Source organism: Podarcis pityusensis, assembly GCF_964106645.2.
Source record: "Podarcis pityusensis genome assembly, chromosome: 15".
NCBI lineage: Eukaryota > Metazoa > Chordata > Lepidosauria > Squamata > Lacertidae > Podarcis > Podarcis pityusensis.
In genome coordinates this window covers 43,466,669-43,492,745 of record NC_138040.1, presented here as the reverse complement: position 1 = coordinate 43,492,745, position 26,077 = coordinate 43,466,669, and the positions used below count along the sequence as shown (strand labels likewise).

The following is a 26,077-nucleotide window of genomic DNA, read 5'->3' as shown; positions in this document are numbered from 1 at the left end:
CTAAGGATGCTTTCAGACTGTCTGTTTTGGGGTGGGATTCAGTCACATAGCAGCCGATTCAGGTTCATCATCATCATCACCACTCTTAGTTTGTATACCCTCTTTTTATATACATGAGGCAGTTTACCAGCTGAAGAACCAATAAAATGTACAACAAATGTACAACACACCTTAGAACAATCTAATCCAATACAAATAAGTCCTAATAAAAAATATGACTTAAAATTTACAATTTATATCAAATAAAGGTTGCACAATAAAAACTGTTTTGGATTTCATCCACAGAACTAACCCATTTCCCTAATAGATCAGACTTTTGCAATAAGGAAAGTGACAGGGTAGTGCAAAAGTGTGAGATAACATTTGCTTTAAACAGTGTCATCTGTCCTTCCTGCAGACGAATTGGAGTGAGTGCTCCTTAGATAGGCAACAAAGTCTAATCTTCCTACAAACTAACCAGGATGAATGTTCAATACAGTGGTACCTCGGGTTAAGTACTTAATTCATTCCGGAGGTCCGTTCTTAACCTGAAACTGTTCTTAAACTGTTCTTAGCTAACGGGGCCTCCTGCTGCTGCCACGCCGCTGGAGCACGATTTCTGTTCTCATCCTGAAGCAAAGTTCTTAACTCGAGGTACTATTTATGGATTAGTGGAGTCTGTAACCTGAAGCATAAGTAACCTGAGGTACCACTGTAAATGGATTGTCTGGAAGCATCTATTTCCAAAAATTGCTGAAATCATGTATGAGAAGCTGCCAGACCAAAATAACACTTCAGAGTGGTTCCAGGTGCCAGGGTTCATGCGTTCAGTATAAGGAGAGCTAGCAGAGCAGGTACTTCACAAAACACAGAAACCTTGTTTGCACTTTGGTAGAGTGATTCCTGCCTTTCAGGCCGCATAGACGTCAACATTTTCCCTTTCCCCCCCCCCCTTATTCCGAATAGGATTCCTCACAAGAAAAGGGAAAGGTTGACAGCTATGCACATTGGCTCTTTGCTTCTATGGGCTTCTGTGGTGTTGGCAGACAGGAGTGGGTGGGGGTCAGAGCTCAAGGGCAGTGCCACTGCCAATGCGCATCCCTCTGTCTTCACCACCAAGCAGCTGTAGAGTAGGGTGACCAAGCGCCCTGCTTTATTGTTTGTTTGCTGCTTCTTTTATTTCTGTAGCCTCAAGAAGTTCTCCAAGCAGCCTGCAAAAGGTTCTCAAAATAAAATTGCTCTCAGATCTGGGATAGGGGCAGAAAGGACTTTGTTGTCTTCGCATAAAACACCCTCTGAGCCAAAGGAGTGGGGTGAGCAGTTGGATTCTTCTGAGCAGGAACTCGCCCCCCACCTCAATGTCTCAGGCTCCATCTGGAAAAAATTGCAATGGCAACCTGAGAATTGGGGCAGACATTTCAGTCCCAAACCTCCCTGAAGTCACATCACCTACTTTGGGGGGGGGGGAGCTAAAATGCTCCCCCCCCCAAAAAAAATCAGGCAAACCACTTTGATGTGGTTCTAGGGAGTGTTCACATTATGCAGCGAATGCACAGTAAACAAGTGTGTGAACACAGCCAGAGTCTCTCCCTGGGTCACCAAGCAGCAAACTCAGAACTTTAGGGTGGTTTCTGCTTTCTCTGCCTAGAGTACGAATTCTACAAATACCCCCACAGACCCTCACTATTGTTCCCAGGCTATTTCCTTAGGTGGAGACCAGAGGCAGATGGCTTTGTATATACCCCTGTTGACTCTGCATGCAGACCCTTCCCGCTGCTGGTTGGGGAAGCCACCAAAACACACATTGGCCACAAGACACATCTGTCCTGACCTTTCATGTGAAATGCTACACTTTGATGTGTTTCCCCCCCAAACCTGCTTTGATCTTAATTGAGAACTGCTTACAGGGTAAAGATATCTCAGCCCACTGGTATGAACATATAGCGGGAGATTAACACACACATCAAACTGTGCCAATGTACACACAATATGCAAATGTGGTTTGAAATGCAGTGAAAAAGAATGACCTTGCTGAATTTTAAGCAGGTGATGTATATACAGCTTATCTCTCATTTTCCTGGAAGCAGGGCGTTGGCCTACTTTGCCCTTCAGGGAAAGCCTTAGAAAGAAGGAGTTATGACAGAGGCTTATACCATTGTGCGCTGCCTGCAGAAGGTGGAGAGAGAACTTTTTGTCTCCTTTCTCATAAGACTAGAAGGTGTGGACATCCACGTTCAGGACAGATAAAAGAAAGTGCTTCTTGCAGCACAGGCTCCCACGGAGGCAGCGACAGCCACCAACTTAGACGGCTTTAAAAGAGGATTAGACAATTCCGTGGAGGATAAGGCTGTCAGCAGCTCTGCCTTCATGGTTGGAGGCAGCCCGGCTTCAGAATACCGGTTCCTGGGAAATCCAGGAGGGGAGAGGGTGGTTCTTGTGCTCAGAACCTGCTTGGGGGCTTCCCACAAGCATCTCGCTGGCCACCGAGAGAGCAGGATGCTGGAGATAGATGGACCACTTGCCTGACTCAGCAGTCTCTCCCTATGTTTTTATGTTCTCCTTCTGTGAGGCTGGGCAGGTGAGGGTTAATTTGATGCTGCTGACAAGTCTAGAGGCTGGGCAGGTGTGTCAGGCAGGGCGTGTTCTACCTGCACTCTCAGGAGAGTGAGCCTGATCAGGTCTGGAGACAGGCAAGCAGGAAAGGAAATCTCCCTGGTGGTGAGGGGGAGCAGGATTCAGTCCCTGCTGAAACACTGAGCCCTTGAGGGTCAGTATACCTGCCTGGAAACAGCAGGTGAAGCCTCCTTCCCAGGGTGGGACATTTCCTGCTGCTGTTGCTCTCTGCTCCCTTTCCCGGAGGTATGTTTGTCTGAGAAGACTTCAGAGGGCTTGGGGCCAGAAGAACACCTTCGCTCACAGGGGAGCTGCTTTGGTGAGCTGGCTGGGGCTGATGGGAATTGTGATCCAGAATATCTGGAGGGCACCAGGGTGGTGAAGGGGTCCTAGGAGAGGGGCTGGCAGGGCAACTCCACAGCCAGGACTCGAAATGAGGAGGGGCTGGGATGCTTCTCTGAGTCAGTGAAGGGACCATTTCCGTTTTCGGAAGTCCTGGCTTACCTGGAGCCAGGGCCAGTGCGTCCAGGAGGTGGGCTGAGGCAGCTGCCTCGGGCAATGGAATCTCGAGGGGCCCCTGCAGGCACCACCCACCCCACCCCCCCGCCACAACCAGAGAAGTTAGGAGAAGCGGCGGCAGCTTCCGGCAACACCCTGCAGAGTTCATGTGACATTCCATCTCACCATTTCTGCATTGCAGGGGTTGGACTAGATGACCCTTGAGGTCCCTTCCAGCTCTACCATTCCACAATCCTGTGATTCTGCCACTACCACCACTTTTCCTCACTTCTCCTGTGGCTGGGAGGGCAGCAAGCAAGGCATTGGTGAGGGTGGGGGTGGGGCAGCACCCTCCCTTTTCGCCTCAGGTGGCAAAATGGGATAGAAGAAAGAAGAAAAGGCTCCCATTTCTCTCCTTGCGCCTGCTCAACCCTCTGGAATCCTGCATCCTTCTACTGAGGCCCCTGTTGTTCTGAAACAGTGTTCAGGTGTGCCTCTTCCTGGATCTCTCCTGGTCCAACCTCTTCCTGAAAGCTCGGCAGAATTATGTTGGTGATGGAAGACTGGTTTGTCCTGTCTTCCTGGGATATAAAAAGCCTGAGGTATTTTTCCTCTTCCCAGGACAGACTGGCTGCATTTCTTTTTTTTCTCTCTCTCTCTCTCCAGTCTGGATACAGAGCCAGCCATGCGCCATTTGGAAGGGGACTCGGAGGTCTACAAAATGATGCAAGAAAATCGTGAAACCAGGGCTCTGCCGCGGCAATCCAGCACCTTCCGCTTGCTCCAAGTAGCTCTGGAGTTGGATGAAAAAGGTGAGGGTCGAGGTGGCTGGGAAGGAAAGCAGGAAAATTGTGTTTCTTTAGACTTGGGAGCAGCAAGCAAAATGCAGCCACCACCATAAAATGTGGTGTGAAATACTTCCTAATGCTTCTGGTTTGGTCTGTCTTCTTGTCCTACACTGTTTGCTTGAAACTCTGTTTTTTTAAATCTGAGGCTCAGGTAAATGCTGAGGTTGTGTGTGAGTCCATGAGAATAATTTTGTAGTTGAAGGCAAAAACCAAGAGACAGGTGGCCCAAGTTTTCTGTACTGGACTGCAACTTTGAATTAGCGGGTTAATCAACTAAAAATTAGAAACCTGCCTATGCTGAGTAACATTCTTGGTCCATCTAGCTGTAGATGTATACTGACTGGACGTGGCTTTCCAGGATCTCAAACAGAGGTTTCTCCCAGCCTGACCTGGGGCTGACCTTGGGACCTTCTGCCCACCACTTGTTGATGGCAAACTTTAATCCGTCACTCTGTGAATGAATTGTTTGTGATAGAGTCTGTTTTGGTGCTTTTATGAAGGGAAATAAAGAAAACATTAAATATTGCATTTTCCTTCTGACCATTAGTAGATTATCTATGGCTTTATTAGTTTACAATGTATCTGGCTTTAATACTTTTTAAAAGGCAATTAATACTGAGGGGTTTGTGGGAATGATGGAAATTTTGCTTCATTAGATTAAGTCTGCAATCCTATACACACTTTCCTGGAAAGAAGGTTCATGAAACACAATAATGCTCTGAGGAGATGCACACAGGGTGGCACATTATTTAGAATCTGTTGACAGCCGGCTTCTGAATCCTGATGTGCCCTCTCGGTTGCTTTGGCAGGGGGCTCCGTGACCCACTTCCCCAGCCCGCTGTCTCCCAGCGCACAGAAGCCAGTCAGCAGTTCCATGGCAGGCGGCTCCCAGAAGCTGCATGTGTGTGAGAAGTGTGGTAGCAGCATCACGTGAGTGTTTCTCTCCCTCGGATGGGATGCGGCTGTGGAAGGAGTGCCTGGTGCTGTTCTGGAGGGATAAGAGATGGGCTGTTGGCCATAAGCAGAGCGGGGGTGGATCTAGACACAGGTTAAAAAGGTAAAGGTACCCCTGCCTGTACGGGCCAGTTGTGTCCGACTCTAGGGTTGCGCACCCATCTCGCTTAAGAGGCCAGGGGCCAGCGCTGTCCAGAGACACTTCGGGTCACGTGGCCAGCGTGACGAAGCTGCTCTGGCGAGCCAGCACCAGCGCAGCACACGGAAACGCCATTTACCTTCCCGCTATAAAGCGGTCCCTATTTATCTCCTTGCACTTAGGGGTGCTTTCGAACTGCTAGGTGGGCAGGAGCTGGGACCGAAAGACAGGAACTCACCCCGCCGCGGGGATTCGAACCGCCGACCATATGATCGGCAAGTCCTAGGCGCTGAGGTTTTACTCACAGCGCCACCCGCGTCCCGGGCACAGGTTAAAAACACTATAAATAAGTCAGAAATTATATCGTTACAACAAAAGGGGGGGAAGCCTATGTAAAAATCCATATAAACTCCTTTTTGCTCTCTGGCACCATCTGGTGTTGGGTGTTTATAACGCATTCAAAACGTATTCTTGTGAGGAATGTAGCTGAATCAGAGGAGACCTTGTGAAAGTTCACTCTGGCCATTTGAAATGAACTTGGTGGCTGAAGAGTAGGGAAATTGCCAAAAAGGTATGGGGTTACTTATGTGTACACTATTATGTCATTGATGATGAGGAATTTTTTTTACCTGTTGTTCACTGTATGGTCCCAGGGTAAGGTAAAGGTAAAGGTACCCCTGCCCGTACGGGCCAGTCTTGACAGACTCTAGGGTTGTGCGCTCATCTCACTCTAGAGGCCGGGAGCCAGCGCTGTCCGCAGACACTTCCGGGTCACATGGCCAGCGTGACGAAGCTGCTCTGGCGAACCGGCACCAGAGCAGCACACGGAACGCCGTTTACCTTCCCGCTATAAAGCGGCACCTATTTATCTACTTGCACTTAAGGGTGCTTTCGAACTGCTAGGTGGGCAGGAGCTGGGACCGAACGACAGGAGCGCACCCCGCCGCGGGGATTCGAACCGCCGACCATGCGATCGCCAAGTCCTAGGCGCTGAGGTTTTACCCACAGCGCCACCCGCGTCCCCTTGGTCCCAGGGTAGATTATAGCAATATAAAAATACAATACTGAAAGTGGTTAAATCATTTTACAATCAGAAGATTATAATCAGAAGAATAGAGTAGATCCTAAAATATATGTATTGGGTGTCTAAGGCCAGTGTAAAAAGGAGTGTCTTCAGCATACAGTGGGAGCTATGCAGTGTTGAAGCAAAACACATCTCTGTGGAGAGGAAACTCTACAATTTAGGCTCTGCCACAGAGAAAGCACTCTTCTGGGAATTTTTTGTTTACTGCAGTGGAAATGCCATAGAATTTTTTCAGTAACAAAAATATATGCCATTATATATGCAAATATATGGGCAAATATGGGTACTACTACCTTTGCTTTTCATTACTGATTACATTTGTATCCCCCAGTCTCCCTCTAAGTTCAGGGCAGCACATCCCCACATTTTCTCCTTGAAACAACCACCTGAGATGGTTGGACTGAGAGAGAGTGGCAGGTCCCATGTTGCTGAATAAGTTTTTGTGGCCGAACCAGACCCAAAGCAAACACTCCATCCATTGTGCTGAGGAGGCCAAATAGTTAGGGTGCTTGATTACATTTCCAAAGGTTTATTTACTTGGTTAAGATATCTATAGTTTGTCCTTCATCATGTAATTCCAGGGCAGGTTGTAATACAGGTAAATAATAAAGCAAATCCTAAAGACAATTAAAGAGCAAGCAAAAACATATCACTTTTATTAAAAAATCAATAATGATGCCCTCCTTGAAATGGCACCACCTGTGGCTCTTAATTGCAGTGGCAGATACATACTTGCACCCCACAAAAGTTTGGGGAAACAGGTAGGTCTTTACCTGGCAAAAGTGTCAGCACCAGTCATACTTCCAAGGGGAGGGCATTCCATAGATGGGATACCGCTTGGTACTAAGGTCTAACTTTGATCTAAGTTGGTACTCCAACTCAAGGAACCTGATGTGGTACACCCTCCCTCCCTCCCTCCCTCCCTCCCACACACACATAAAAAAGTCTTTCCCTCACAGACACACATTCATACCCCCTTTCTCTCACACCCATGCACACATGTACAGACAACTTAATACTTCTCTCCATCTTTCTCTCTTGCACCCCCCTCTAGCTTCTATTCTGCAGCCCCCTTTGCACACACAGGGCTGCCTCAATCCACTTTGGCACCTGAGGCAAACCACAAAATGGTTCCCCCACCAGAGAGGAAGGGGTGAAGGAAGATCTACATCAGGAACAAGGAGAGAATAAAGATCTGCACTTGGAACAAGGTTGGGAGCAGACCAGCAGTGCCTCCTCTTCACCCAGCGGCTGCTCTTCCCCCAGAGGGGGCTGCGGGGGGGGGGTTAGATCTGGCCTCTAAGGAGTGCGTCACAGATGTTGCCGCAGCAGCAGTGCATTCCTTGGAGGATGGATCTGCTGTCGCGGTGGCTCCTGCCATCTGAAGCAGCTGCCTCACCTTGCCTCATGGGTGAGTCAGCCGTGCGCTTGTGCCCCTTTGCATATATGAAGGGAAAGGCATTGCTGCTGTCTGCCATGCCCTCAGCAGGGGCCCACGCTCCCCTCAAGGCTGCCACTCTCTCAGCCACATGCCTACCAAAGCTGTTCCCTCACAGGCAAAGTTCTGCATGTGTGCATCATCACACCCCCTCAGACTCTCCTGAGCTCGCTGGCTTCCTCTCACTCACACACCTGCCCACCCAAGCTGTTCCCTCCCTTCACACTTACAGGGGAGAACAATAGGAAGGGAGAGATGTCACTCACAGCTGGCTGCACATGCACACAAGAGTGCTAGTATGGCAACTCCTTACAATTTTATCTACTGGAGAGAAATGAAGGTGTAACTCATTTTTAAGGTGCAACAAACTTTGGTTCTCATCTTGGGACAGCATAGAAGCTAGAAGGAAAGTGTTGTTCTGTTGGGTTGAAAAGAGACACAGAAAAAGCTCGGTTGTGGCACTGTGTGTACCTAAGGCAAGGAAATGGAAAGCTTCTACTGATTCCATGAACCAAACTATCTCCCTACCTGCCTGATTCTGCCCAGGATAACCAAATGGGCCCTCCATGAGCAGGGGGAGGATGCTGGAGGCTCCCTGGAATGGACACAGTGCTGAGAGAGATTTTGCCCTAGTCATTTGTTTAAAGGGGAAGGGGGCTGAATCAAGATAATAAATGATGATATGTAGGCGGCAGTCTTTTTTTGGCAATGTATGTTGGTGGAGACTCTTGCACAGAATAACACATGCAAAAGTATCTCTGTGGCTTGTGTGTCTATATGTAAATTGTGTTGTGGCTAATATAACAAAAGTAACTAAATCTACTGGGATGTGTCCCATGCTAGCCCTACTCAGAGTAGACCCATTGAAATTAAGACATACCTAGCTTAGCGCCATTAATTTTGATGCACCTACTTTGAGTAGGATGTAGCTGGACACAACCCATGCTCCTGGCACGGCGGCATGCTCTCAATACTTTCTCCACAATCCTGAGGGCTAGAAATTTGCTCTAAACATGCTAACATTAAATTTTAATGGGTCACTAGATTCCAGAGTTTGCCTCAGGTGCCAGTCATAGCTGTACTCCCCTCTGAGACATGTTTCACTGACTGCGCCCTCGGCTGTGTCTCCTACAGGACCCAGGCAGTGAGAATCCAAGAGAACCGCTACCGCCACCCCTCCTGCTACATCTGCACCGACTGTGGCCTCAACCTGAAGATGCGGGGCCACTTCTGGGTTGGCGAAGAGATGTACTGTGAGAAGCATGCCCGCCAGCGCTACCAGGGGGCAGCAGGGGGCAGCCCGGTCACAGCCGTCTACTCCCAGTCCTAAACTGCGCCATTGGCATGCAGGAGAACGAGCAAGAAGGAAGCTGGTGTTTCCACCACCCTGGAGGCTTCTTCCCAACATCTAGTCTGTGTGACTTCCAGAGGCGTCCCTGGGTCTATTTCGATTGCCTATCAGACCTTTCGCTTCATGCACAATCCCAGCCAGTCAGGATTCTGCCTGCTGAGACATACAGGGAAGAGGAAGCCAGACAGGCTCAGGGATCTAGGGAACAGGCAGGGAGCCCCTCTAGGGAAATGGCATTTTCAGCTTCTGGCCTATTTCTTAGAAGGGCAAATGTCTTCATAGCACAAGCTTGGTCACGTTGGGCACTAAGCATCTTCCGGAGGGATGATTTGCAGGAATAGCCGAAATTTCCTCTCTGCCAAGCTGTGCCTGCAGAGGGTCTGTTTGGGGCACCCCATGGAACGCAGTGGTGCTGCCCCTGCCCACCCCTGTCCCATGGGTAGTGGAGGCCAAACCCAAGTGGCTCTTGCTGCTTGCAGGGTAACTAAGCCATGTTATTCCCTTCTGGGTCTCTAGCGCCTCTTTCTCACCACAGCTGTCAACTTTCCTGTGTCAATGTAGAGATGGAAGAGGAAAGATTAGGGGTGTCACTGAAGCACTAGGTACTGGGGTGGCATGGATGCAGCTTTGAATACTGACTCTCTGTAAAGCTTCTATAAAATAATCAGCCAGATCTCTATATGAAATATAATATATAAGTTGTATGTATAATGTACTTGCTTGTGCCTGCGTGAAGGGGATTGTAGAAAGGAGCCTCTTTTCACTCTGCAGCTCCATTTTAAGGTTTTATAACAGCATGTCACCCTCCCCTCAGCAGTTGCACACAGGACAAGAGTCTCTTACAGTGGTACCTCTGCTTACGAACTTAATTCGTTCCGGAGGTCCATTCTTAACCTGAAACCATTCTTAACCTGAGGTGCGCTTTTGCTAATGGGGCCTCCTGGTTCTGCTGCGCTGCCGGCGCATGACTTCCGCTCACATCCCAGGGCAAAGTTTGCTACCAGGAGCATCTACTTCCAGGTTAGCGGAGCTCATTACCTGAAGCATTCGTAAGGAGGACGATACGTAATCCGAGGTTCGACTGTATTTCGGGAGGGAGAAAGGGCAGCCTATGGGGAATCCCTCATCATACAAAATGCCCTATACAGTGGATAGAGGCTGTGGGAGGTGGCATTTTAATAGTTCTCCCAGCTATTTCTGGGCAGGGAGTGTGCAACTTGAGCACTATGCCACTGACGACTGCCGTCTTAGCTCATTGTCATGAGCTAAAGGAATTGCTGTTAAGTGACTGGCAACATAGAGGCACAACAAAACCCGGATTGACTACAGATTACCTGGCACATTCTTGCGCTCAACAAGCAAAGACCATGCAACCAGTCTCCCTTTTGATCACTAGCAAGCAAAAGGTGTAATAGTATTAGGTATGGCAACTTGCATCTTGCAGACAGTGTGCCATAGCAGGGAAGCTATATCAGCCTCAAAAACAAAACATGTAAATGAAATAGGTGTACATACCCTAAGGGTTTTTCTGTATGATCCTAACATCCTAAGTGTTGCCTTGCTGAATCATACAAAGGATCCATCTAATTCCATGTTCCGATTCCAACAGCCACTGGACATTCTTCCAACAGCTGGCTGTACCACCTTCTTAAATGTGGTGCAGGTAGTCAGCCAACCACTAGGGTAGTGAACCAAAGGTAGTTCCGCCTCCGCCCCGCAGTCACTTAGAGATCTCTAGTTTCTGGCTAGCAGTGCCTTGGATAAAGAGTATGCAGGAGATGGTACTTGCACATAAGTAAATGTTAAGCACTTTAGTATCTGCTTAGAGGTGGTTTGAAGAGAAGCAGACACAACAAGGGCCAGTTGAAGCTGTCTCCTTGTAACCTGTTTAGAGTAGGACCACCCATTCCATCCCACTTCTCTCTCTGCCTGTGTGTTTTGTCTGCAAAATGCTGGGCTGTTCAGCCTGGTTAACAGTACATGGCGCGTTCAGACTGCACTGGGGGTTCAAATAAGTTCAGATCCTGAGATATCGCAATCTCCTTTCTCATATGTGGGCTCACTTGTTACGTATTTGTACCCAGGCCATTTGGTCTAGGTATAGACACATGGGAAAGCAGAACTTATACTGCCTGTGGGGGTAGAAAAACCTTTATGCTAGAACTTGAGAGGATCTTATAATAAAGCAAAGGACTCAGATTCCCAAAAGCTATAGAAACCTTACTCATGTAAGAATATGCTCTGTAAAGAGCATACCTGAACAAAATAGGCCTGGGTGTTCTTCAAGTTCTGTTCTTTTAACATATTAGTAAGTGACATGAATAGTAAAAAAGAAAAGAAAAGAAAATCAAGAGTCAGCTATTATAAAAAGTTATTTCCTCTTTCTAGTCATTTATACCCCAGTCCGCCATCTCCTCTCTCCCTAGGAGGCAGGCGGGCACTAACTCACTCTCAGCTCAACCCAAAATGCTGAGCTTCAACTCAGCCCCTTCCCCTTCTTGGCTGTTCAGCCTCCTTATGACAAAGCTTTTCTCCTTCAAGGTCACGCCTAGATCTTCCCAAAGAGGGAGTCAAACATCAGTCAGCCTCTTGCTGCTGGCTTGTTGCTATGCCGGTTTCACAAAAAGCTTGCTTGCTTTCCTGCCATATGGTGGCCCTGCTCCCTTCTGCGACAGAATGAAAGATGACCAGATTAGCCATTTTATCTCAGGCTTGTGATGGGGATACAAGACCTGCCATTTCCTGTGGTTACCAGTGTAAGGAAAGGTGTCACTGCGCAGTAGCCATTGTCATACTTTCATGTGCAGGAGTTCAAAATCCTCCTGTTGCAGGGATCTACAGCCTTCCCTAGTCAGCTTGTCCCATTTTCTGAAAGCTCTTCCACAGGGCAATGCTATGCTACACCTCATGTAACTGTGGCAAATCCATGGTTGCATTAAAGTTTGAAGGTGGCTCCCCATTATCTATCCACTAGAGCACTCTAGGGATGGCCAGGGTGAGCCTTGAGGCTGCATCTTCCACTTGGAACATGACACTTGCCAGCACATGCTCAGGACCAAGGTTCACATTACAACAAACATGCTTTTAAATATATGTGCTTAAAGGTGCTCACTTCTATTATGAGGAAAAGTGATGTGAGGCCTGGATCCAGAGGGGAGTCTGGAACTGGTTTCCTGCTGAAGACCTCCTCTCCCCATTTGCCTCTGTTTGTCTCCAGAGGTTCTGTTCATTGCAGGGATGACTAACATGTGGCCCTCCAGATGTCATTAAACTCCAGTCCCCATCTTACGCAGTCAGCATGCCCAATGGTCAGGGAGAATGAGAGTTGTAGTCCAGCAGTACTTACTGTTGTTGCCATTCGTCTGTCTTGGGAGACAATTGAGGAGTGCACTTTTGGGGATGAAGTCAGACTGTTGGAAAGTTGCAGCATCTGCTGCGGCTGTGGAGACCGATGCAGGAGGGACATATTTTGTTGCAGCTGGAGCAGATGAAGGTGTCCAGTTGTGCTGCTGCAGATGTTTCTTCCCTCTGCACTCCTCCCAGCAGCCATTCATCCCCTGGTTACCTGTCTGTCTCTCTCCAGGCACTGTGGTCATCTGCAAGGGATTCCCACATGGCGGGGTTGATGTTGCCAACCTTCATGTCATGTTTGCAGCCATCTTTGTCACGCAGAGTTGGTCTGCCAACTGGCTTGGTGCCTGAAGCCAGCTCCCTGTAGAGCACATCCTTGGGGATCCTGCCATCTTCCATTCTGTGGACATAGCCAGCCAGTAGTCCCAAGTTCCCCACCCCTAGTTCCCAGGGAGAGAGCAATACCAGTTTTTGAAGGGATTCCTAGGAAGAAAAGTGCAACAGCCCAGGTTTGATCCCTGGCACCTCCCAAATCCGGCTGGGAGACACCCCTGGCTGAAATTCTGGACAGCCACTGCCAGTCAGTGTAGACAATACTTGGCTTGATGGGCCAATAGTCTGACTCAATATATAGCTACTAAGGCCAGAAGAGCAAGGGCATAGAGTAGAATGTGGTGGTGGCCATTCAAGAATAGCACAGTCTCTTATTGCTCTTTCCCCCTTTTGTTGCTGTTTCAGGAATGGAATGTCCAAGGGATATTCCTCGGGAGTTCAAAGATCTTGAGCTGGTCGTGCCATCTGTGGCGAGAGAATTTGGTGGCTTCAGAATATTTTATGTCCTATTCTCTCCCTGTTGAATCCTAGGGAATGGGGATTCATGCTGAAAAATGGGGTGATGGTCTAGAGGGGAGGTGAAGGTCCTGTGGCCCCCAGCTGTTGCTGGACTACAACTCCCTTCATCCCTGATTATTGACCATGGTGTCTGGGGCTGATGGGCGTTGGAGTCCAACCACACCTGGAGAATCACAGCTTCCCCAACCCTGGTCTGCTGGGGGGGGGGTCTATGGCCTGGACATGTCCCTGCCCTGCCTTTCTCGCCCCATTCTCAAAAGCATGAGGCTGCCGGCATGCCTGGAATGCTTCACGGGTGTGGGTTTCCCAAGAGGTTGGTGGGAGCTGTTGCGCCATTCAGAAACACAAAAGCACAAAAAACGCTCCTTCTTTAGCAGTGCAAACAAAGGCCCGTGCCAAAGTCTTGGAGAGGCATTCTGGGGGCCGCCCAGTTTCCTGTTCTGAACAGCATTCCTGCCATGAAGTCACCACAGAAACGGCCAGCCCAGCGTGCTCTGGAATGCGGCTTGCACATTCTCCACATTCAGATGCCACAAGCAAAGGGAGAGGTGAGACTCAAGACCTTTCACTAGAAAATTTCACCCAGGGGAGCAAAGGCCTCTCGCCACTTGCCAGGGATGGGGAACCTGCAGCCCTCCAGATGGTCAAGGGATGAAGGGGAGTTGCAGTCCAGTAATATCTGTAGGACCAGAGCTCCCCCATTTTGACTTTTCAGCCTCTGTATCAGTTTGATACTGATGCAATTGTCAATCTCACTGCTGTTAATCCTGGGAATTGTAACTGAGAGTATTTCCTGTCCCCTGTAAGAGAGAGAGAGAGAGAGAGCAGTAGAATTACAGTTCCCTGGTGGAGAAGGGCTGATTACTCTTAAGTGTTCTGCCAAACATATGGTCAGGAAATGAAGTCACTATGGCTGTGCCAAAGAAATGTGGATGGAATACCCCTCATTGCTAAGTAACCAAACTCTTGTTTTCTGGGATTAGGTGCATGGTGAGGAGGATAGTTTTCAGCCACACAATGGGTTTTCATATCTCTGGATCTCTCAGCCTCTGGCAGGTGACCACATCTGGAGTAGCTTCAATACACAATTGTCTGCAGTCAGGCCCAGGGTCAAAGGTCAACACTGTGGGGCAATTGCTGAACCCTCCCCCAAAGCCTTTAGAAGAGTCCACTGCCTACACATGCTGCCAACCCAACACGCAAACATGCGCTCCTCTCCATTCTTGTACTTGGGTGATGGTGGCTGGTGCCTGCCGTTTTATCTCACAATGCCTCTGAGGCCACAACCTAACATCACGCTGGATGGAAGAGCACTACATTGAGTGCCAGAGACATTGGGGTCGGCTTACAGTGGCAGGGCCCAGCAAGAGGGTTTGCTGCTGTTGCTGAAATTGCACCTACCTGCTACCACCAATGTGAAGGCAGGGGCTCCTACTCCATGCTGGTGGTAGGGTGGCAGATGGTGCCAAGGTTTACACCAAACCATGTGTCAAGCCCTATATCTAGTGGTCTCCTAAGGCCTGTCCAGAACTCTGTAGTATTGGGTGTAAGGAGGTGGGGGTTCTGGGTTTGGGGAAGGGGCACAAGGGGCATCTTGGCTACCTGTCAAATGGAGTCTTTGATTTCTCCAGCTCCTTCATCACACAGAGTCTGTTTTGGTACTGATGGAAGCATGAGGAAGGAGACACAGTTCACACTACAACTTGTGATCTCTTATTGATGTACTCCCTACAATCCATCTCACACACCAACAAAAATGTACACTAAACGCTTGTACCTCTGATCACTGTGGATCAGAGTCTTGTTCTGTCCCTCTCCCAAATTGTGTCACACACACAACCCAACACATTTTGCTGCCGGGGGTGAAATACAAAATGGCAGCCCCTCCTCATTCCTCATACAGAAAGCTGACTGGATTGGTGATGGGATAGTCAGTGTTCTTCACTTTAGCTGAGGGCAGCAGGGGAGGACATGTAGCGGATACAGATGTGTTCTCCATCGCAGGGAAACAACCATGGAGTTTAAGAGGATTGGCAAGCGGCACTGCTGCTTGCGGTGGTCACCTCCCTTGGCCTAATTAAAAGGCTGGTCCTGCACATATAGGCACACACAGGTGCATGCACACAACTGCTTTAACAGATCCCTTTTCTTTTTTCTTAAACATTTGTTGTTGCATCTATCTGGTTGGACACCTTGCTGATTTGTGTGGCAGCAGAATCTGTACCTGGTTCCTTTGCAGTTAGATTAGGTTAGAACACATTTATATCCCAAATCTTTAATAAAAAAGGGAGCACAATGAGATGTACATGGTTCACTGCCTCTCTATTTCACAACAACCCCGTGAGGTAGATTAGGCTAAGAGGTGTCTACCAGCCCAAAGTCAGCCGGGGAGTTTTGTGGCCAAGTGGGGATTGAACCCTGCTCTCTCAGGGCCTAGTTTGACACCAACCACTATGTCCAAGTGGTGTCATGTTTTGACTTTGGCAGACAGGATGGGGCCATGCAAGTGCCAAAGCTCAGTACTGACAAGAGTCCATATTTGAAGAGAAAGAAGTGGCCACATGCAAGACAAATAGAAAGGTTTGCCCCAGGGGAGAGAAGTGGGGAGTGAAGATATCTGAACACAACTTTACTGGAGAGATGAGAGGGGTATGCCCAGACTTTTCTCTCCCTGTAAGTTTAAAAACTCTTCTTGTCCCAACAGTTAACAATCCTAAGGCCAAAACAATTCCCAGAAGCAATGGCTTGGAACTGCTTTTGTTCATAATTTGAGGAGAACCTTAGTGGGTGAAATTGAGAAGGATTCCTCCTCCTTAACCATCCTGTTGGGTGCTTTTGTGTGATTGATAGGTTTGAGTTTGGCATGCATCAGCAACCCTGTATGACTAATGAGAAGCAGGTCAGGGGCAGTTGGGGGCTGTGTGATTTCCCAGAGAACTGGTGCAGGTGAAAAATGCCCTCTGAGTCCTGCCCTCTTCTCAGTTTGGATTTGTTTCTAAGGCTCAGTAGTGCATCCTAGTCCATCCTTTGCACCTGGATAATCTGAAGGACCTTTTAAGAACCTTTTGAGGAGCAGGTGATGGTCCCTCGGGGCTGATAGCACTGTATTGGCTGGATTCCCAGACCCCTCCTGTCTGCTTCCCCTTGTCCTTTTCTGGGAGGTGTTAATGGGGGAGAGAACTGTGATCTTAGAGGACAAAGAAAGCCCCTTTAATCATGTGCTATTTTAGGCATAAACCTCACCCTATTTACAGTGGAGTTATTATTTGGTTGCCCATTTACCTTGAGGCCTTGGGCTTCTCTTTACTATTCAATCACTCACTCACTCACTCATTCCCCATTATCCATTTTTATATAAAAAAATACCAAAGTGGTTTACAAAAACAACAACAACCAGATTTTAAAATCAAAGATAGTTATTACAGATAAGTCTTTTCCTAATTGTCTGCTTAAGCTTGGCAGCATTGAAAAGTTTCAGCAGGCGTTCAAAGGTTAAAACAGAAAGTCCCTCTTGGCAGAATACTCCAACCGACTGAGCCCAATGACACTAAGGGTTCAGTTTTTGTTGGTGTCAAATGAGCCTCACCATCTCAGGGTGTTGCCACCAGTGCCTCTTCATTTATGTCCCTCCCCCCCCCCCCCCGCTTTAAGGAACTCAGTGCAGCATATAGGTATCTCAAGGTAAAGGTAAAGGGACCCCTGACCGCTGGGTCCAGTCGTGGCCGACTCTGGGGTTGCGGCGCTCATCTCGCTTTATTGGCCGAGGGACCGGCGTACAGCTTCCGGGTCATGTGGCCAGCATGACTAAGCCGCTTCTGGCAAACCAGAGCAGTGCACGGAAACGGCGTTTACCTTCCCGCCGGAGCGGTACCTATTTATCTACTTGCACTTTGATGTGCTTTCAAACTGCTAGGTTGGCAGGAGCAGGGACCGAGGAATGGGAGCTCACCCTGTTGTAGGGATTCAAACCGCTGACCTTCTGATCGGCAAGCCCTAGGCTCTGTGCTTTAGACCACAGCGCCACCCGCGTCCAAGTATCTCTTGCCCTTCCCTATTCTACATCAACCCTAGGAGGCAGTTTAGGTTAGGCTGAGAGAGAGCAACTGACCCCAGCTCACTCAGCGAGCACCATGAGTGGGGATTTGAACCTGTGTTTTCCCCATCCTAGTGTGCTACTGCAAGCACACAACATTGCACACAACACTGCAGCATATAGATATTTGCCCTGTAAACTAAAAGATATATTCTTGCTCCTGGGTTTTCTACATGTGCTCTTCTTAATCATCGCCTGGCCTCCCGGATTCCAGTATGTGACACAAGGGGAGAGGGGTTTCTAACCAAAAGTGTAATGGCAATGAGACAGACCCAAGAACACAGTGGCAGGCCTTCAGAAATTGGTGCAAATTATTATTATTTATTAAATTTGTATACTGCCCTTCACCCACAGAACTCAGGGTGGTTCACAGCATAAAACTGTAGCATAAAAGCAAAAAATAAATGATAAAAACAAGAACAAAAAAGCCAAACCAACCAATAACCCTCCCTCTCTAGATTGCTAAGACTTCAACTACAAAGAGTTCCAGTAAGTTTATAATAATAATAATAATAATAGTAATAATATTTATTTATACCCCGCCCTCCCCAGCCAAGGCCGGGCTCAGAGCGGCTTACAAGCAATAATAAAAACAAGTTGAATGATTACAATTAAAAACAAAATTAAAATACAACATTAAAATATTGAAACATTAAAATATTCAAATGTAGCTTTATCGCAGGAGGAGAAGGAAAGGAAAAAGAAAGAAAGAGAGGGAGGGAATCAAACTGGCTCCAAGCCAAAGGCCAGGCGGAACAACTCTGTCTTACAGGCCCTGCATGGAGAAATCAGATCCCGCAGGGCCCTGGTCTCATGAGGCAGGGCGTTCCACCAGGCCGGGGCCTTTCAAGGTAAATAAATAACTTTAATGTGAACTTGTTGAACAACTCCACTTCCAAAAGCAGATTGGTAAGGAGGCCACCACAACAGGGGAAGGCATGGACCCCCTCCGTCCCAAAGATAAGTCACAGTTTATTGTGACATCTGAGCACCAGCGGCCATTTCCAACAGCAGGAAATGATGGACAAAGAAACGAAAACTACCCCATGCTTCAGATGGGCTCTGGGCTCTGAAGCCAGAGGTTTGTTGTGCCAAACACCTGAGCATGAGACCTCCTTGTTTTGACTCCAGCGCTCCCTTCCCACCTTTCCTAAAGCGCTGCCCTGCGTCTGCCTCTTCTTCTGCTCAGGGCTGAATCCTGCTTGTCTATATTAGCAAGCAAAGGCAAGTAAGTGAATTCCAGCACGTCTTTGAAGGGGTGTGTGCGCTCTTTATCTTCCTTATCAGTCTGCCTACCTCCCTTCTCCCTTTAAACTTCTCTTGCTGAAAGGAGAGGGCTATGGGTGTTGTTATCATGCTGATGCCTGTTACTCTCCAGGAGTCTGGCTTCATGAGACAGCTGCCTGCTCACCCCCTTCGCTTGCCTTCACTTCTGCTTTTGTGCTACAGCTAATCAGGTTCCTTCTTACGGAGGCCATAGGTGCCAACTCCCTGGGGCCCGGGGTGCCCAAGCACCCACAAAATTCCCCACGAAGGGGCCGGGCACCCACTAATTTTGGCCATGGGGCCAGGTTGGCACTGCTGATGAAGCAGCCTCAGACCCTGGTTTCAAATCTTGGTTGAGACTGGCAGGAGAACCTGGAGCCAGAGGTGGGAGGGGGCTCCCAATCTCTACTTTTAAAACTGTTGCTTCTTTGCTTTTAACTGTGGCTAGTTTTGCTTGTTCCTTTGTTTTTGCTTCATGGCTGCACTTTTCTGTCTGTGTCAAAGGCACCTTGTGAGTCACTTCCATACAAATCTCAAAGCGATTTCATAATTAAAAACTTTAATAGAAATAATGAATAATAATTCCATATATAAAAGCAATTATAAACACACTGTCATGTGTAAAACAGAAATCAAACCCAGTACAGTGGTACCTGGGGTTACATACGCTTCAGGTTACAGACTCCGCTAACCCAGAAATAGTACCTCGGGTTAAGAACTTTGCTTCAGGGTGAGAACAGAAATTGTGCTCCGGCACAGCAGCAGGAGGCCCCATTAGCTAAAGTGCTTCTGGTTAAGAACAGTTTCAGGTTAAGTACAGGCCTCCGGAACGAATTAAGTACTTAACCCGAGGTACAGTACCACTGTACAGATGTAGGTTGGTATAAAGATCTCCACTTAAAAGGCTTGTTGAAAAAGAAAAGTCTTCAGTAGATGCCAAAAAGGCTACAGAGTGCTAATTTTCATTTTCAAAATAACTTTTCCTTGAGAATTAATTTGCTGTGTTGTTGGTCAGTAATCTTTCATTTTACGGATGAAGTACTGGTGTTAAGGCATAGTGTCTCATAATGAATCTGTGGCAGATGGGAAAGTTTTTAAAAATGCACTGATTAGAATAGATCAGGGGTAGGCAACCTAAGGCCCGTGGGCCAGATGTGGCCCAATTGCCTTCTCAATCCAGCCCACAGGAATCAGCGTGTTTTTACATGAATAGAATGTGTCCTTTTATTTTAAATGCATCTCTGGGTTATTTGTGGGGCATAGGAATTCGTTCCCCCCCCCCAAAATATATAGTCCGGCCCCCCACAAGATCTGAGGCTGAAAAAGGTTGCTGACCCCTGGAGTAGATATATACCCTGCCTTGTCCCGCAGGCTCAAGCCAATAATCAGCAGTCTGTCATCCCTCCCTCCCTCCCTCCCTCCCTCCCTCCCTCCCTCTCTTTCTTTCCTTAAAGGGCTGACAATAAAAAACAAAGCACGTACATGCAGCGGCGTAGCGTGGGTTATCAGCACCCGGGGCAAGGCAAGTAATTTGCGCCCCCTAACCCGGGGCAAGGCAAGTACAGTAATTTACTCTCCCAAGCAGCAGCAGCAGCGAGGCTTCTCTTTCCCCCGCGCTCTCCTGGAGCTGCCTCTTTTCTTTCCTTTTTTCCCTTTCTCCAAGGCTTTTCGCTTTCTCTCCTTAATTGATTCCTCCTCCACACCGCAGCGTTTCCTAGCTGCTTCCCCCCCCTTCCCCTCTCTCTCCTCCTCGCTCTGCTTGCCTTGCCCTGCACCGGCAGCAGCAGGCGCAGCCAGACCCCCGCCAGCCAGCCCGCCCACCCGCCCACCCGGCTTCCTCTCCTTTTTTTGCCCGCGGCAGAAGGCTTCGCTCTCCCCCTTCCGCGACCTCCTCGCCAAGCCGAGCGAGCGCGGGCTCCCTAACCCGTGGATTTTAGTAGGGGCAGAGAGCTGCTAGTGCGAGTGCGCCCCCCGCCCATGTTGCGCCCGGTGCGGCCGGCCCCCCTGGCACCCCCCACGCTACGCCACTGCGTACATGGATGCAGCAGGAAAGGAAGAAGAAGAAGAAAGATGGGAAGTGAGACAAGAATTTGAAATATTGATCAAAGCCCAGTTTCAACACTATCACTTAATTTGTTTGTGGAACTCACTGCCAGAAGAAGCTGTGGTGGCAATGAGCTTAGGTGGCTTTAAAAAGGGATTAGATCATTAACAGAGAAGGAAAAGTCAATTAGTGGCTAGTAATAATGACAGCCATATGGAACTGTCACACTTAATGGCAGTACACTACTAAAAATAAAGGTAAAGGTAAAGGACCCCTGGACAGTTAAGTCCAGTCAAAGGCACTATGGGGTTGCGGCGCTCATCTCGCTTTCAGGCTGAGGGAGCCGGTATTTGTCCACAGACAGTTTTCCGGGTCATGTGGCCATCATGACTAAACCACTACTGGCGTATGGAGGACCGTGATGAGTGCCAGAGTGCACAGAAATGCCGTTTACCTTCTTGCCACAGCGATACCTATTTATCTACCTGCGCTGGCATGCTTTCGAACTGCTAGGTTGGCAAGAGCTGGGACTGAGCAACGGGCGCTCACCCTGTCATGGGGATTCGAACAGTCGACCTTCCGATCAGCAAGCCCAAGAGGCTCAGTGGTTTAGACCACAGCGCCACCTGAGTCCCAGTACACTACTAAATGCTAATTGCAGGGTGACAACTGGAAGAGATTGTAGGCTGAATAAGCCCCTCCCGGGAGTTGCAGGTATCAGGTTCCACACCCACAATTCCAGAAGAAAAATGCACGGACTGCTCCCCATTTGTGAGAAACTAATGTCTGGCTTAGAGACTATGTAACTCAAGTTTGTTTTCAGGGTACCTTGGACATATTGTTTATTACTGCAACTGTGCAAAGATTATTCCCAAGCTTTTGCTCTTATTGTTAGGACATCCTTAGGTTCTTCCAGAGGTTCCTTTACAAGTTGGCTTTGGCCAATCTAGCGCCCTCCAGATATTTTGGAGCTCAGTTCCCATCAGCCCCAGAAGTTGACTTTGAAAATCCTCCCCCCCCCCCCATTGAGCAAAGAACTTGCGCTGGCTGCATTGAAATGGAAATCTACCCTGCCTTCCTCTGGCTCTGTCCCTCCAGGACAAGTTATGCTGGTGTTGCCAAACCAAGGGGACAAGAGAGAGGGTGAGAGCTAGTCAGGATGGGGTTAAACATGTCATTGGAGACACTGGCCCAAAAGGTTTTCAGGAAACAATCGCTATGGGGATGAAGCATTTGTCTCTCTGCCTCTCCTTGCTCTCCCCAAAATGCTCCTCCTTTCCATCTGCAAGAGCTCTCTTGGGTTCCCTCTCTTCCCTCTGTTGGGCTACTGAAGTTTCTAAGTAGTTAAGGATCCAATTCAAGAGCCTGGTTTAAAAATAACAAACAACTCTTTCTAGCTAAAATAGGGGTGGGGAACATTTTCTGGCCTGGTGGGCCAGACCTTTATCCCCCATGACATTTATCATCAAGTGACTGATAAGTGGGCTGCCCCATTCACCTGTCAAAGTTGGGGCGGGTCTGCCCAGGGCTGGCCCAAAACATTTTGGCACAAAATGGTGCCCCCTCCCCTCCAGGGAAGAAGGAGTGAGTGGAGATCAACATCTGGAACAAAGGGGGAAGGGAGAAATAACTACATCCAGTTCTGCTGCACCTGAGGGAGTCACCTTACCTGGCGTTAATATGTGGACAGGTCCTGGGTCTGCCCCCCCAGTAGATTCTTTGCAGGAAATGTACTGGTGAAGGATTGAACTCCGCCACCTCAGCTGATTACAGGTGGCATGGTTTGGGGAGGGAATGGTTTGGCAAGCCAAACTGGACCCAGGTTGGTCCATGGCCTGGGGGTTTCCCACCACTGATCTGAAACTTGGGCTGGCCTCTGCCAGACAACACCACCAATTCAGAGTCAGGCTGCCACACTTCTGTTATAAATTCATAGAAAAATCAACCATACATCGGATTTGCACTGTTCCATTTTTATTTTACTCCATATGACAAGGACTATCAAAGGGGGGTGGCTTGGTTCTGGTCAGCCATAATCCCTTCACCATCCCAGCACATCCACAGGAGCCCTGCCCAGTTGCTATGCCAACCCTGATGGTCCTAGACAGAAGACCATCAAGATCACAAAGAACTTGCATATGGGAGTGGATTCAGCATGGACTGAAACAAAGGACAATGATCAGATCTTCCCTCTGGGGGCAGGAAACTGCCAACTCCCCTTTGTCTCCTGGAAGTGACTCATGGGGAGGGGGAAAGGAGGAACCAGCCAGGTGACAGGACACTCAGGTTACCACCACAACTCCTCCCTCAACCCCTCCTTTCTGTAATGTATGCATGATGTTTCTGGGGGTGGGCTTGACCTAGAGGATGGGAATTTCAAAAGTTTTTATAAGGTCTTGCACACCATCTTTCTGGGTCTTTCCTCTCTCTTGCAAGTGAGGGGAACACCCTGTTGCAACAGTTCAATAAAGGCCAAGCCTACAGGCTGCTGTTTTGCTCCAAGTTATCCTGGTTGGTGTCTTTGTTTTTGTCCAAGGGAGTCCTCGGATTTTTCCAGTAACAGTTGTAAGGCAGAGATACCCACTGTGGTGGCCTCCACAACTCAAGCCTACGTGGCTAGTGATCAGAGGTGTGGTCCTCCTGCAACATCTGGAGGGCACCAGGTGGGATTGCAACAAGTTAACATGTTTAAATTGCTGCATAAATGCTACATGTTATTATTCCCTAAGGAGAAGGAGGGCACAGTGGTGTAGACAGACTGGCCATTAAGTGCATTTAGCCAAGACTTGAACTTAAGTAGAAAAGACCCATCCCTGTGTGGTGAAGCACATGCCTTCAGTGGCAGAGGAAGGGGTGTGTGGGCTGCCCCGGGTGTCATCACGGGGGGGGGGGGCGCATTTGACAAAATGACAAAAATGTGAGTGGTTTTTTTTAAAGAGGGCTCACGAAACTTTTTAGTTCAGTCAATAACTGTAAAGAAACGCGCCTGGCACTGGGCGCCACACTGCAGGGGCCGGCACTTACCGCGGGGCCTGCAGCGTGCCATGTCCTGAGAGTGACGTGGTGGCTTGGGTGCCTGCAGGCTCTGTGCTGCCTGAAACGGCAGTGTGGGGCTTGCGTCTGCCCCCCGCCTCTCCCTCAGCTGCCCTATAGCTAAGGGGAGGCAGTGAAGAGGCTCCACGCAGTGCCCCCCCCGCCCCCATGGGCGGCTCACCCTGCCCCCCAGCTGCAGGATGCGTGCGTGACACTGGGCATCTGAGCGGCTAGCTACGCCGCTGCATGCCTTGGGTGCAGAAGGCCCCAGGTTCAATCCCTGGCCTCTCCAGGAAGGGATGGGAAAGGCTGCTCTTTGTCACCAGAGAACTGCTGCCAGTCCCTGTTGGCAGCACTGAACTGGATGGATAAGGGACTGACTTATTATAAGGGGGATGCCTCAGCTGGGGGAGCCCTCTACCGTCCTCCAAGCCCTGCGTCAGGCTCCGCCTCAGGGCGGGGAGCCAGGATCCTGCAAGGAACCCAAGAAGAGGCTGTCCCCACCCAGGGTGAGTTTGGCCCACACAGATCTGCATTTCACTCATTTTTGTGATTTCTCTTGCTGAGCTTAGGAAAACAGCAGCCTAAATGGAACAGTGGCATGGAGGGATCCCCAACGAAAGGCAAGCCCTACATTGGCTCAAAGGCTGTATTTACTCTTAGTCAAATTATAGTGTGCTTAAATGGATCATCTCTCTGCAGTGAAATTGTGAGCAATTAAATGATTAATGGCATTTGCCTCAATTCAGCTTGCTGGTTAAAAAGCAATCAAAGCTGAGGGAGGAAGAGAGGCACCTCTAGCTACATCCTCCTCCTGTCTGCTGGCTAACCCCCGCTAGCAAAAATGGCTTTGTTGCTTTGATCCTAGTGAAACTAGGCTTTATTTCACCTCGGTCAGAGACCCAGTTTGGCACACCCCCCCCATCTGCATTTGTGTACGCATACCCAACCCCCCAACCCCCAGCTGTGGCTTGGCCTTCACCAAGCCTTTTGAGGATCCTTTGATTTCCCATAAAGCAACAGGTTCTGCTAAGATTAGATCCATTGAAATGAATTAAACTAAATTATTCCTAAAAACTAAATTATTCCACTGGGTATATTTTGAGTAGAACCAGCATGGGCTACAACTTAGTATTTTTAGCAGCATCAGCCATGGTCTGAATAAAGCAAAGGGAGAACAGGATCCTGCTAGCAATTTTGTGCTGGTGTATTTATTTATCTCTGTACTGCTCCCCCATAAAAGGCAGCTCATACTTATTCAGCAACAGGCAGGCTGTGAAGGAGGAAACGGGAGGGAAGCAGCACATTGGCATTTTGCTTCCAAATAAATTTGTTTGCACATATATAACCTCTAGAGAGATTTATGGGGTGGGCTGGAACCCTCCCACAATCCCACTGCTTTATTCTTTCAACATCCTGTGAGGTAGGCTGGGTTGATCAAATAACATGAGAGGTTCAATGCTGAGTGTGGATTTGAACCCAGTTCCTGCTGCTCTTTGTCCAACACTCATAACTACTTGCCCCAAGACTGAGCAGGATCAAGGGGATTACACAGAGTAGGGGTCAGAAGCAACAACTGCAATCCTGCACAAGCAACCCATGCAGTAATTTCAAGGGATGGTAGTTTTAGCGACAGACAGGAGTCCTGTTGCTAGCTGGCCAGAAAAACACCAGTCCTCCCTGGTCTAGGTTTAACAGGATAGTTGCTGTGGAAAAATCAGCAGGTGAAACTGTTTAATGGCACACAGTCAACCATGATCATCTGCTGATTGCTGCAGCTCAAATGCAGGAGGCTGGTCATGTGCTAGCTACCCTACAAGGAAGCAGCTTGCAGTCTAAAAGGTGCTCCTTAGAACCCTTTGCAAGGTTGCAGAGGCACCAGGCAAATGCTTCCAGGAGGGCAGACCTGTTAAGGTAAGATCCACACCATATGTTGAAAGCATGGGCGTCCCCTAACAGGGGTGTCCAGACTTTTTTCAAAGAGGGCCAGATTTGATGAAGTGAACATGCATGAGGGCATTCCCCCCCCCACAGTTGTTGATCTTTTTTTAGGGTTGAAGTTGTTCACCTTTTTAAAGGATTTTACCCCAAAGTTGATTACCGCCCCCCTTTTTTTAGGATTTTACCCCAGAATTGTTGAACCATGGGAAGGAACTGCCTGTGGGGGCCAGATTAAACCGACCAGTGGGCCAGGTTAGGCCCCAAAACGGCCTTGGGACACGCCTGCCTTAAAGAATCCTGGTAAATGTTGTTTACATCTATCAGAACTACAGTTCCCAGCACCCCTAACAACAGGGGGTGGGTGGGGTGAGGAGTAGAAGGAAAGATGCTGTATGCAATCAAGCCCAGTGACTGGCATCAGCAAAATGGTTTGCATGCATTGTTATGGAAATAGGAACCATTCACAATGATGAACTTCTCCAAACAGAGTGAATGGGTAGTAAAATAGCAAATGCAATTCAATGTAAACAAGTGTCAAATGCTGCTTATCAGGGCAATTTTTTTAAATTTCACATAGACATTCATAGAGTCTG

The 26,077-nt window shown here is 48.6% G+C and overlaps 2 protein-coding genes across 4 annotated transcripts in view; one reads left to right on the top strand and one right to left on the bottom strand.

Moving 5' to 3' along the window:
• Positions 1 to 9,619, top strand: part of PDLIM2 (PDZ and LIM domain 2) — a 53,210-nt gene extending 43,591 nt beyond the window's left edge. For all 3 annotated transcript variants that reach the window (XM_080982565.1, XM_080982563.1, XM_080982564.1), the window contains exons 8-10: positions 3,757 to 3,902; positions 4,748 to 4,868; positions 8,688 to 9,619. In XM_080982565.1, coding sequence (XP_080838691.1) covers positions 3,757 to 3,902; positions 4,748 to 4,868; positions 8,688 to 8,883 — 463 coding nt within the window. In that variant the 3' untranslated portion in view covers positions 8,884 to 9,619. The remainder of the gene's footprint in view (positions 1 to 3,756; positions 3,903 to 4,747; positions 4,869 to 8,687) is intronic.
• Positions 1 to 26,077, bottom strand: part of LOC308464205 (uncharacterized protein) — a gene marked incomplete at its 3' end in the record, with an annotated part of 365,536 nt that overhangs the window by 215,031 nt on the left and 124,428 nt on the right. The window lies entirely within an intron of this gene.